The 13149-nt window shown below is 42.4% G+C and overlaps 1 protein-coding gene across 3 annotated transcripts in view; it reads right to left on the bottom strand.

The window, feature by feature from the left end:
• SMYD4 (SET and MYND domain containing 4) overlaps positions 1–13149 on the bottom strand; it is a 50786-nt gene that overhangs the window by 9681 nt on the left and 27956 nt on the right. For all 3 annotated transcript variants that reach the window (XM_036091064.2, XM_036091063.2, XM_036091065.2), the window contains exon 5: positions 10851–11985. In XM_036091064.2, the coding sequence (XP_035946957.1) occupies positions 10851–11985 (1135 nt within the window). The remainder of the gene's footprint in view (positions 1–10850; positions 11986–13149) is intronic.

The raw sequence follows: 13149 nt of genomic DNA, 5'->3' as shown, positions 1-13149 counted from the left end.
CCCTTCTCATGTGCTCTCTCTCTCATTCTCTCTGTCTCAAATAAATAAATAAAATCTTTAAAAAAAAAAAAAAAAAAAAGTGTACCTTGGTAATAGCCCCTAGTGCATTTAAAATGGAATCAAAGGGCACTAGGGGGTCCCAGTCTGTTAAATGTCTGACTCTTGATTTCAGCTCAGTTCATGATCTTGGGGTTGTGAGATCGGGCCCTGTGTTGGGTTCCATGCTCAAGGGAGTCTGCTCTCCCTCCCCCCCTACCTCTCCCCTCATGTGCTCTCTCTTTCTCTTGAATAAATAAATAAACGTTAAAAAAAATAAAATGGGAAGGGGCACCTGGGTGGCTCAGTTGGTTAAGCAACTGCCTTCAGCTCAGGTCATGATCCTGGAGTCCCAGGATCGAGTCCCACATCGGGCTCCCTGCTCAGTGGGGAGTCTGCTTCTCCCTCTGACCCTCTCCCCTCTCATGCTCTCTCTCACTCTCTCTCAAATAAATAAATAAATCTTTAAAAAAAAATAAAATGGGATTCAAGTACAGAAGAAAAAGATTCATTCACAATACTACCAGAATATACCTATTCTCGTAGATATTTATTTATTTATTTATTTATTTTTTAAAGATTTTATTTATTTATTTGACAGAGAGAGACAGTGAGAGAGGGAACACAAGCAGGTGGAGTGGGAGAGGGAGAAGCAGGCTTCCCACTGAGCAGGGAGCCCAATGCGGGGCTCGATCCCAGGACGCCGGGATCATGACCTGAGCCGAAGGCAGACGCTTAACAACTGAGCCACCCAGGAGCCCTATTTTTTTTTTTTAAGATTTTATTTATTTACTTGACAGAGAGAGACACAGCGAGAGAGGGAACACAAGCAGGGGGAGTGGGAGAGGGAGAAGCAGGCTTCCCGAGGAGCAGGGAGCCTGATGTGGGGCTTGATCCCAGGACCCTGGGATCATGACCTGAGCTGAAGGCAGAAGCTTAACAACTGAGCCACCCAGGCTCCCCTCTGGTAGATATTTTATAACACAAGAAATTTGTGTGTATATCACACAAATAAGGACAGAAACTGAAGGTAGATTCCTTGGTTGTTGAAGAGTGAAAGCAAACGGCAGTGAATTAATCTGAACCTACATGGAACCTCATTAAACCTTGTAATGAATCCAGATACATCTCAAATCTGCCGTTCCCTCGAGATAGAACCACACTGACCGAGGTCTAGAATATCATCAATGGCCAGTTCTGTGCCTTAAGATTAGTACCAAAGAAAGGTTCCCGAGGAACTTTGATTAAATAGGATTTTTTTTTTAAAGATTTTATTTATTTATTTGACAGAGAGAACGAGAGAGCACAAGCAGGGGGAACGTTAGAGGGAAAGGGAGAAGCAGGCTCCCTGCCAAGCAGGTAGCCTGATGCGGGGCTCGATCCCAGGATCCTGGGATCATGACCTGAGCCGAAGGCAGACGCTTAACCATCTGAGCCACCCAGGCGCCCCTGATTAAATAGGATTTATGCAAAGATAATAACATACATTGTTACAGGTTTCGGTCAAAGTCTATCTTAGTTAATGCTTGAATCTTTCTGTGCTGCTAATGAGGTTCCGTAAGAACACTAACTGGGAAGTGTTGGAACCCCAAGGAAATAATGAAAAGGGATATAACATGATTAGAAATATGAGCAGACTAAAACAAAATCAGATTGGACTCAAAACTGAAAGTGAACATTGCTGGTGGGCGTGTAACTGGTGCAACTTTCCTGGAGAGCAATTTTGCAGTATGTATCAAGGTGCCTTAAAAACATTCTTATAGGGGCTCCCGGGTGGCTCAGTCAGCTGGGCTTCCAACTCTAGATTTCGGCTCAGGTCATGATTTGGGGTCATGGGATCAAGCCCTGCCTTGGACCCGCACAGAGTCTGCTTGAGTTTCTCTCCCTATGCCCCTCCCCCAGCTCATGGGCACTCGTGTGTGCTCTCTCTCAAATAAATAAATCTTTTTAAAAAATTAAAAATGTTCATATAAAAAAAGTTCCTATCATTTGAATTGTTTTTATTATTTAGAAAACGAATTAAAATTACAAAAGGAATACATGGTAGCCAGAAAAAAAATTACGAAGTGAAAATTATAGAGAAAATAAGTCATCTGTAAGCCTATCAGCCAGGTAGAACAGTTTGGGGCATTTTCTTGCAGACCTCTTTCTAGCCTTATGTATGAAATTCTCATGTGACGCACAGAGCAATTTGTAAGTTACTTCTTTTCACTTAACACACCATGGCCATTTCTTTATACTCTAACCTAAAATGCATATTATAGTTAAAGAAAAAAGCCAAAAAAGCAACACTGCCAATCTAATAGGGAAAGAATGGTATCTTGTTTTAATTACAAGAGGGCTTAAATATGACCATGTTTACTACTGCTTTGATAAAGGGCTTGCTCATGTACCTTTTTAAACAGCTTTTTAAAGATATAATTTATCTACCATAAAATTCACCTATTTTAAGTGTACTAATTCAATGATTTTCTTTAAGAAATTCATATAAGTTGTGTAACCATTATCACAATCTAGTTTTACATTTTCACCACTATGCATATGCTTAAAGACTGACTTTAAGAGTTGCCTAGTTGCTAGAAATGTTCTCTCATTTTGTCATTTACATTTTAGCTTATGGGGTTTTTTTTCCCCCCTCTGGGGATGGTTTGCTTTTAAAGTAACAACTATTTTGGGTGCCTGGGTGGCTTAGTTTGTTAAGTGTCCGACTCTTGATTTTGGCTCAGGTCATCATCTCCGGGTGTGAGATTGAGCCCTGAGTATCGGGGAGTCTGCTTGTGATTCTTTCCCTCTGCCCCTTCCCTCCACTTGCATGAGCACCCTCGCTCTCTCCTGGGTGAATAAATAAATCTTTAAAAACAAACAAACAAACAAAAGCAACTATTTCATTTGCTTACAGTGCTCTGTGCCAGCCACTTTGCCCAGAGTTCAACTACACATGTTTTCCGCTGGTCTTACCCGGGGCTATTCATATGATTGCATTCCTCTAGCATATGGTCTTTTACCCTCAAGAAGGCTAGACTTAAAAAAAAAAAAAGGCTAACCTAGGCTTGTTCATATGGCTATACACCATCATTCCAAGAAAATGACACAGAAGCTACAAGGCCTCTTAAAGCTTAGCCTCAAAAGTCACATAAGGTCACTTCTACTGCATTCCACGGGTCAAAGTAAGTTACAGGGCTGGCCCAGATTCAAGGACAGAGGAAACAGACTCTACCTCTTGATTGGAGAAAAAGCAATGTCAAGTTGCAAAAGGGCAAACATACAGGGGTGGGTGAAATTGTTGGGATCATCTTTGTAAACAATCTTCCCCAGAAGCCTGGAGGTTCACTCAGTCCTCTCATTATCCATATGAGAATACTGACTGAAATTTCTCTGACATTGGTGGTAGCAACATCTTTCTAGATATGTCTCCTGAGGCAAGGGAAACAAAAGCAAAAATAGACTATTGGACTACACCAAAATATAAAGCTTTTGCACAGCAAATTAAATAATGGACAAAACTACAAGGCAATCTTCTGAACGGGAGAAGGTATCTGCAAATGACATGTCTGATAAAGGTTAGTATCTAAAATATATAAAGAACTGATTCAACTCAACACCCAAAAAACAAATAATCCAATTAAAAAATGGGCAGAAGAAAAGACATTTCTCCAAAGACATACAAATGGCCAAGAGACACATGAAAAGATGATCAACATCACTCATCATCAGGGGAATGCAAATCAAAAACCTCATACCTGTCAGAATGGCTACAATAAAAAACTCAAGGAACAATAATGTGGGCGAGCACGTGGAAAAAAAGAATCCCTCGTGCACTGTTTGTGGGAATGCAAACTGGTGCAGCCACTGTGGGAGACAGTTGGGAGGTTCCTCAAAAAGTTAAAAATAGAACTATCCTATGACCCAGTAATTGCACTACTGGGTATTTACCCCGAAGGAATATGAAAACACTAATTCAAAGGGATACATGTACCCCTCTGTTCACAGCAGCATTATTTACAATAGCCAAACTATGGAAACAGCCCAAATGTCCATTGATAGATGAATGGATAAAGAAGATGTGGTGTATGTATACACAATGTAGTATTATTCAGCCATAAAAAAGAATGAAATCTTGCCATTCTAACAACATAGATGGACCTAGAGAATATAACGATAAGCGAAATAAGCCAGTCAGACAAAGATAAATACCATGTGATTTCACTCATATGTGGAATTTAAGAAACAAAATAAGGGGCGCCTGGGTGGCTCAGTTGGTTAAGTGTCTGCCTTTGGCTCAGGTCATGATCCCAGGGTCCTGGGATTGAGCTCTGGGTCAGGCTCCCTGCTCAGCGGGGAGCCTGCTTCTCCCTCTGCCCCTTTCCCTGCTGTGCTCTCTCTCTCAAATAAATAAGTAAAATCTTTAAAAAAAAAAAAAAAAAAAAGAGAGAGAGAGAGAGAAATTAGCAAAGAAAAAAAGAGAAAGAGAGAGACAAGCCAAGAAACAGACTCTTAACTATGGAGAACAAACCTGATGGTTACCAGAGGGGAGGCGGGTAGAGGGATGGGGGAAATAGGTGGCAGGGATTAAGAGTACACTTGTGGTGATGAGCACTGGGTAATGTATATAATTGTTGAATTACTATATTGTACACCTGAAACTAATATAACATTGTTAACAACACTGGAATTTAAAAAAAAGTATACTAAGTGAGACACACAGAAAGTAATCTGAGTTCATATGGAGAGTTAGCGGTTAGAATCAGTGGAGTGGAAACCCAGGTCTGTTGCCTCTCAGTCCATATTTTCATTCCTTCAAGGATCTCTTTCACCCATATTCTCTATCCTCTTCACATATTATAGTGTTTTTGATATTTGGTCTTTAGGTTAAATCTAGCTATCTTTTATTTACCTAAATTGGATATTCTATGCTTTAAAAAGTTTCTCTCACCCTAACACCATGTAAGTATTCACTTATCTTTTCCTAGATATTTTATGGTTTAATGTTTCACTGTTTAACTTTTTAATGATTTGGAGAATTTAATACTTTTAGGAGGCTCTCATATCAGTACCATCCTGCCTTCAATTACTGTAGCTTAATGCTGATATGAAATCTGACAGTACCAAGCCCCTTCAGTACTCCTCTATTTATTATTATTATTATTATTATTATTATTATTATTATTATTTATTGGAGCGCCTGGGTGGCTCAGTCAGTTAAGCCACCGACTCTTGATTTTTGGCTCAGTCCTGATCTCAGGGTCCTGAGATGGGGCCCTGCCTTCAGCTCCAGGGCTAGGTGCGAGTCCACTTGAGATTCTCTCTCTCCCTTTCCCTCTCCTCCCCGCCCCACGCTCGTGCTCTCTCACTAAATACAATCTTTAAAAAATACTTTATTATTAAGAGTTCAGCTTTTTATTGAACAGGTTACAGAAGAGATGTAGTCAAAAAGACCAAAGCAAACATCATCATTGGGCTCCTCTAATTTTTTTTTAAAAAGATTTTATTTATTTATTTGAGAGAGAGAGACACAGTGAGAGAGGGAACACAAGCAGGGGGAGTGGGAGAGGGAGAAGCAGGCTTCCCGCTGAGCAGGGAGCCCGATGTGGGGCTCGATCCCAGGACCCTGGGATCATGACCTGAGCCCAGGGCAGACGCTTAACGACTGAGCCACCCAGGCGCCCCGCTCCTCTGATTCTTCTTTCTTTGCTTCTTTCTCCTCCCCGGGGCAGCAGTGGTGGTCCCAGCTGCTGGGATGAGACTCCCAGTGTTGACATTGGCCAGGGCCTTTGCAAACAAGTGGGCGGGAAGGGTTGGACATTTACACGGGGACTTTGAGGAGGGCGTGATCTTAGCCAGGGTGAGCCCCACCTGGTCGTGCTGGATGAGTCTGGAGAGGGAGGGTGTGGGCAGGCACCAGCCTTGGCTTCTGAGGAAAAGGGTTCAGTAGGCTATTCTCACCACTTATTCAAGATGAACTTTAGAATCAGTGCCCAATTCCAAGAAAAATCCAATTGTGATTTTGTGTGGAATTGCATTGCACTGGTTGGGGGAATGCGGGGGAACTGCCGTTTTTAGTTTTCAGTTTTTCCATCTCAGAATATGGCCTGTCTCTGCATTTACCCAAACCTGTGTATCCAAGTTACCATATGCTTGCATTTCTGGATGAAGCCCTTCTTGGTCATCTCTTAGCATTCCTTCAATAAATTGCCAGATGTGATATGGCAGTGATTTTTTCAAGGTTCCTACAGGGATATTCACAAGTGAGATTAATCAATAGTTTTTATCCTTGGCTTTGCAAAGTGAGTGGGAAAGGTTTCTCCATGCCCTGGAACACTTTATATTGTATAAAAATGGTAAGTTCCTTGAAAGATATTTTTTCTTTGCTTTATAAAAAAAAAAAAAAAATGGGGCTAGGGACGCCTGGATGGCTCAGATGGTTAAGCATCTGCCTTCGGCTCCGGTTGTCTTCTCAGGGTCCTGGTATCGAGCCCCATGCTGGGCTCCCAGCTCAGCGGGGAGTCTGCTTCTCCCTCTCCCTCTGCCTCTACCTCTCCTGCTTGTGCTGTCTCTGTCTCTCTCAAATGAATACATAAAATCTCTTTTAAAAATGTAGCTAAATATGGTCCTTAAAAGTTTTAAAGAACTTACACAGGAAAGAGTGGGTCTGGCTTGTTTTTATGGAAATATATATATATATTTTTAAGATTTTATTTATTTATTTGTTAGAGAGAGAGACAGAGAGACAGAGCACAAGCAGGGGGAGCCACAGAGGGAGAGGGAGAAGCAGACTCCCCACTGAGCAGGGAGCCTGATGTTGGGGTCCATCCCAGGACCTTGGGATCATGACCTGAGCCGAAGGCAGATGCTTAACTGAGTGAGCCACCCAGGTGTCCCTGGAAATATTTTGATAATCTTTTTCAATTTCTTCCACGATCACTGGATTTTTGAAGTGTTCTCCTGTAGGAGAGGAGAACAGCAAGAAATTTATGTTTTCTACAAAGTTTTCTACTTAATGCTTTCAAATCTAATAGTCTAAAATTTGCTTAAAATTTAAAAATTAATTTATATTATTGACTATATCCCCTTCCTTGATCCTCATTTTGTGGGCTTTTTTCTTTTTTCTAAATAGATATCTTAATTAGATTTGCCAAATCCTTGTCTGCATCGAGTCTGGATACTGTAACCTGTTGGCCAAATCCTGCCGGCTGTCTGTTTTTGTAGAGTATAGTCTAAGAACTGTTTTCACATTTTCAAGTGGTTGAAAAAAATGAAAAGAATAATGCTCACGATGTGAAAAATTCTAAGAAATCAAATTTCAGAGTCCATCATGAAGTGTGAGTGGAGCCCAGCCATACTCATTCATCTGTGCTACAAGGGCAGAGCTGAGTCAGAGGGACACCCCAGCCTGCAAAGCCTAAAATATGTACTGTCTGGCCCTTGACAAAGTTTGCTAACCCTGTGATGAGGAGAACAAAGGCAAAAGAAAAGTAGGTAAAATTAAATATCCTTACAACTTGCAGCCCATTGACAAATACTTGAGACAGGCAGAGTACGGCAGTCCCCAAGGAGTTCACAACTGCCTTAATGTTCATGCTTTCCTAGAGGCTAAAAGCAACCTTAGCTTGACAATAGCCAGACCTCCAGGATTCTCTCCCCCCCACTCCCCGCAGTGCACTTGTGCGCTTGAATGCACGCTCTCTCTCTCTCTCAATAAATAAAAAAATGAAATATTTTTTTTAAAAGATTTTATTTATTTATCTGATAGAGAGAGAGAGAGAGAGCACAAGCAGGCAAGGGAGAGGGAGAAGCAGATTCCCTGCTGAGCAGGGAGCCCGCTGTGGGACTTGTTCCAGGACCCGGGGATCACGACCTGAGCCAACGGCAGACGCTTAACCGACTGAGCCACCCAGGTGCCCCTCAGTGAACTGGTTTTTTTAAAAATTTTTCTTCCCTAGAATAATGGGAAAGGTATACAATCCATTTTAAAGATTTATTTACTTTTAGAGAGAGAGCACGTCATCAGCAAGAGAGAGAGCAGCGGGAGGGGCAGAGAGAGAGGGAGAGGAGAATCTCAAGCAGACCTCTGGTTGAGCTCTGAGCCCAACGAGGGGCTCGATCTCACAACCCCGACATCACAACCTGAGCCGAAGCCAAGAGTTGGACACTCAACCAACTGAGCCACCCAGGTGCCCCCAATCCATTTTAAATTTACTAGAATAATATTACTGTGTGAATCAGTGTTTTTAATTTTAAAAACGTAGTAAAAGTTCAAAGAAGAAAGTAGCAATCACCCATACCTCCACCTTTAGAATTGATTACTGTTAAGATTTTGGTATTTTTGCTTTTAGTCTTTTTTCCCCCCTATGTATATATTTTTATTTAGTTATTTAAGATTTCATTTATTTATTTGTTTATTTATTTATTATTTTTTAAAGATTTTATTTATTTATTTGAGAGAGAAACACAGCGAGAGAGGGAACACAGGCAGGGGGAGTGGGAGAGGGAGAAGCAGCCTTCCCGCAGAGCAGGGAGCCCAATGCGGGGCTCGATCCCAGGACCCTGGGGTCATGACCCGAGCCAAAGGCAGATGCTTAACAACTGAGCCACCCAGGCGCCCCCATTTATTTATTTATTTTGAGAGAGCAAGAGCGCGTGAGCGCACATGTGTGCACTAGCGGGGGCGGGGGGGCAGAGGGAGAGGGAGAGAGAATTTCAATTAGACTCGGGACTTGATCTCACAACCCTGATATCATGACCTGAGCCGAAATCAAGAGTCGGATGCTTAACTGACTGAATCACCCAGGCGCCACTCTATGTATATATTTTTAAAACATCATATAAAGAATAAATTATGCATAAAATATAGAGCCTGAGAGGTAAAGCCAAAGTCTCCAATCCTCTTTCCATCACTCCAGGTAGCCAGTATCATGCTATGTATCTATTTCTCCAGTCCTTATTAGCCACAGAAAATACAGGTATTCCTGGCTATACATATATTCATTATCCAAAAGTTTATTCTGAACAACTTGTGAAAAATTTTACCCGAAACTTGCTATGCAAATAAAAACCTGACTATAATGAAATGTCATGCACATGGAGCAAAAACATTAAGGCTAAGATTCTTTGACAGTTAGGGGTAGGCCACTGGTGGAAAGTGGATGGAAGACTCCTTTGGTCCCCATGGCTTGGCCATTCTGCCTCAGGGATTCAGCCTGCTATTGTTTACTTGGACAGTAGTTTCTACAGTTTTTGGAGCTCCTGACATTTGTATCTTTTTTTGTATGTTATATTAAGTACTTTAGAGGCAAGACACAATAAAATCAGGGGTCGGTAACTTTCTGCCATTATAATCTGGAAGCCCCGTATACTATTTTTTTATATTCACAAAAACGAAACTAAATGAAAATAATAGTTCTTAAAATGCCAGCGAATGTACCCAAGAGAAAACATAATTTTGGAAAAACACTCAACAGATGTATTTTAGAAGGTAGCAATGGCTCAAAGAAGCAAATGAAAGCAGAGAAGAGAACGGAGACTGCTTGCAATGGGATTTCCTAGCATTATAGGATGAAGCCAGGGCTATTTTTGGGTGTTCCATGTGTTTCAGGATGGGGAAGACAGTCTTCCTCCAAAACACCTCTAGTGAAACGCCTACACATTGTATAACTTGGCAGTTGCATTAAAATTAAAGATAAAAACATATTGACAAGATTCTAGGCTACCTAATGTGAGACGATCAAAAGAGCTAACTAAGCATGTATAGCTTACTAAAGCCACATTTATATCAGTCTGTCTATAAATCTTAGGTTTAGGTAGTATCTAATTTTTCCCTTCAATAGAGTTAATTAGAAAACTGAGAAAAGTATAATGCCCTAATTGAATTGAAAGACATTATCTGCTAAAATGGAGATCATACAATAGAAAAGTAGAAACACTGTTTCTTTTCTAATAGTATCTGTTGTCAGTACAGCGTCACTCATGATGCTGGGCACATCCAATCTCTCCATCTACCTTAAATAAGACAGCCTTACCTATAGGACCCGGTTCAGGCAAGCAGGGCTAGGCTGATCTGTGTCTAGAGGTGGCCCCTAGATTGTTGGCCCCTGGCCAAAGGACAGCCCAAACAGGCTGGCCAACAGTTCATGGTAGTACTGTGTGAAAAGCTATGCTTGGCCAGATTGCTCTCTTGGAAATTTAAAACAGAAGAATGGGGGAAATCTGTCAATTGGAAAGAGTAGAGACAGAGCAGCTGAGTCACATGAATAAGATTTTGACACCTTAACTCAACTGCAGACCCCTCTTTTTTCTTTTAAGATTAAAAAAAAGGATTTTATTCATTCATTTGAGAGAGCGAGCGAGGGCGAGAGCACAAGCAGGGGGAGCAGCGGAGGGAGAGGGAGAAGCAGGCTTCCCCGACGTGGGGCTCGATCCCAGGACCCTGGGATCATGACCTGAGCCGAAGGCAGACGCTTAACGACTGAGCCACTCAGGCTCCCCTGCAGACCCCTCTTCTTTCTGTAGTCTTGATTATTATTTCAGTTCTCCTTCATAATAAAAATCCCTCTGTAACAGGGTTTTTAATTTTGAGGTATATTTACAAACAAACCCATCACGACTCAGTCAAGTGAGGTGGGATCAAACACTGTTGAGATGAGAAAACTGAGGCAGAGTGCGATCAAAGACTCTGTTCAGGTCACACAGCTTGTCAATAGCGTAATCATGGAGACCCAAGATAGCGAGCTCTGCTTTCCCACTAGAGCACCACTACTGTTCCCATTCGCAGCTCTTCCTCCCCAGGTACCGTAAGACTAACAAAGCTTCCCTCTCACCTGGTCGCTGAATGCTCGTCACCGCCTGAGCGTTGCACTGCAGCTGGAGCATGTGCTTCAACATGGCCACTCCCCAGGCACGCCACTCCGAACGCCAGGCAGGAGGCGCTGTGGCCGGCTCCGAGGAATCGGCGGCCTCGAGCTGCCTGCAGAGCGCAGACACACTGACAGCGCAGAGGAATTTGTACTCTGGGCTATGGCTTTCAGTATGGGGCATGAGGTGGAAGACAGCATTATAGTTATTTTCGTATTTGCCAGTAAGATCACACCCTGGAACTGGGGTCTTAACTGTTTTGCCATTTTTCTCACTCTCCCCTCCCAGGTCAGAACTGGGTGTTTGTACCAGATTCTCACTTTCAGGTGAACACATGTCCTTGTTACTCATCTCAACACAGAGTTTTCTTACGACTTCGCTGGCATCCTCAAATCTAGCTAGAAGAGTCGACCTCAGGGCGATGTGGCAAAAGATACCCAGGGTGAGCAGCAGGCCCCCTAGAGGACACTCTCTATTATGGTAGAGATCCCAGGCCTGCTGCATACACTCATGGCTGCAGTACTTGGCGTAGCTGCATCCATCACAGGGAACAGTGGCCAAAGCGTGCCTCAAACATCGGTGACAGTAGAGGTCCCCGTTAGTAACTCTGGTATCCCACTTGCTCTCTAAGCCATGATGTAGTGGTGGCCTTTCTCCCGGGTTAAGGACACTCACAAAAGCATCCTCCTTCACCAAGAGCTCTCCCGGGAGAATATCTTTTGTGGCAATCAGATAGCGGCCTTTTAAAGGGTCCATGCATAGGCTGACAGATGATGATGCACCGGGAATCTGTTCATTCTCTTCCCTTAGGTCCATATCCTCAAAGGCTTTCGTTAGAGTTGCTGGGAAGGATGCTGTGAGATTCTCCCTTTCTTGTACCTTCATTTTCAGACGACAGAGGTTTCTTTGCAGAATTTGAAACTGGGCAGCTGCTAGGCTTGGTTTGGCAGCAAAGTTACTTTCAAGATCCCTGATGGTCTGGCCTGCCTCCTGTAGTCTCCCTAGGGTCACCAGACATTCGACCTTACGCAACGTCACCTTGGGTTGCAAACTTTCCGGATACCCATGCATCTGTGCTCTCGTGATGTCTTTAAGACACATCTGAAAACAGAAAGGAAATCCCCACATGACCCTTGGTCCTGACTCTTCAATGTCTACTGAAAATCTTAACAAAAATCTACAGGAAAGTTAAAGATGATTAAAAATGGAGCAACTATAACCACATGCTTATTTCTTTAAATCATACTCTACTGTGTGATCTTTTGAGTGATTAAGTAATAGTTGCCAAGGATATTGTATTTAATTGTCTTATTAAATATTTCTGTTTTGAGGAAAAAAAGTCTTACAGATAGAAGAACTGTAGTGATTAAAGGGGTAGGCTTAGAAGCCAGACAGATCTGCATTCCACTACTGATTGCTTCTTACTAGCTGGATGACCTTGTGCAAGCAACTTCATTTCTCAGTGTCTTAGCGTTCTCATCTGAAAAACACGGACACCTCACAGGGTTGTTTTAAGGATGAAATAAGGTAATATACCTAAAGTGCTGAAAAGAGTTCATGTGTTCAATGTATGATACTCGCTGCTATAAGAAGGGAAATAGAAATAACCAATATAGGGAGGTTATAAAGGGTTAAATATTTTACAAGCTCTTCCAACTGTTGTCCTCAATTGTCTAGGACTTTTTGCTTAGGGCCTAGAGTTAAATTCTTGCTCGCCTCTTTTATTTTATTTTATTTTTAGAGAGAAAGGGAGAGGGTGAGAGTGGGCGGGGAGGGTAAAGGAGGGGGAGAGAGAGAGAGAATCTTAAGCAGGCTCCACGCCCCAGTGCAGAGCCTGATGTGGGGCTTGATCTCAGGATCCTGAGATCATGACCTGAGCCAAAATCAAGAGTCGGACACTCAACTGACTGAGCCACCCAGGTGCCCCCCTTGCTTGTCTCTTTCAGTTCAAAGGGCAGTAAGTGTGAACTCGTGATTATTCAACTAGTTCTTAACTCTAGGGCATATTTTAAAAATTTCTGTGGAATTCCAAAACGGATGTACCAAAATGACATTTGAGAGCTTGGCTTTAGTCCTCAATCGGAAGATGAGAAGAAAGCCACTCAGATCAAGCCCACTCCCTCATAGGCATACACAGGCATTTCAGTGAAACTTACTTGCCCACTCAAAATGCATGTTGAGGGTGAGCCATATTACTGCAGGGATAATCCTGAACATGCTCCACTTATTAAGAAACAAACAAACAAGTAAATAGTTTGCAAACAC

This window comes from Halichoerus grypus, chromosome 2 (genome assembly GCF_964656455.1).
Source record: "Halichoerus grypus chromosome 2, mHalGry1.hap1.1, whole genome shotgun sequence".
NCBI classification, from domain to species: Eukaryota; Metazoa; Chordata; class Mammalia; order Carnivora; family Phocidae; genus Halichoerus; species Halichoerus grypus.
This window is presented reverse-complemented; position numbering and strand designations above follow the sequence as displayed.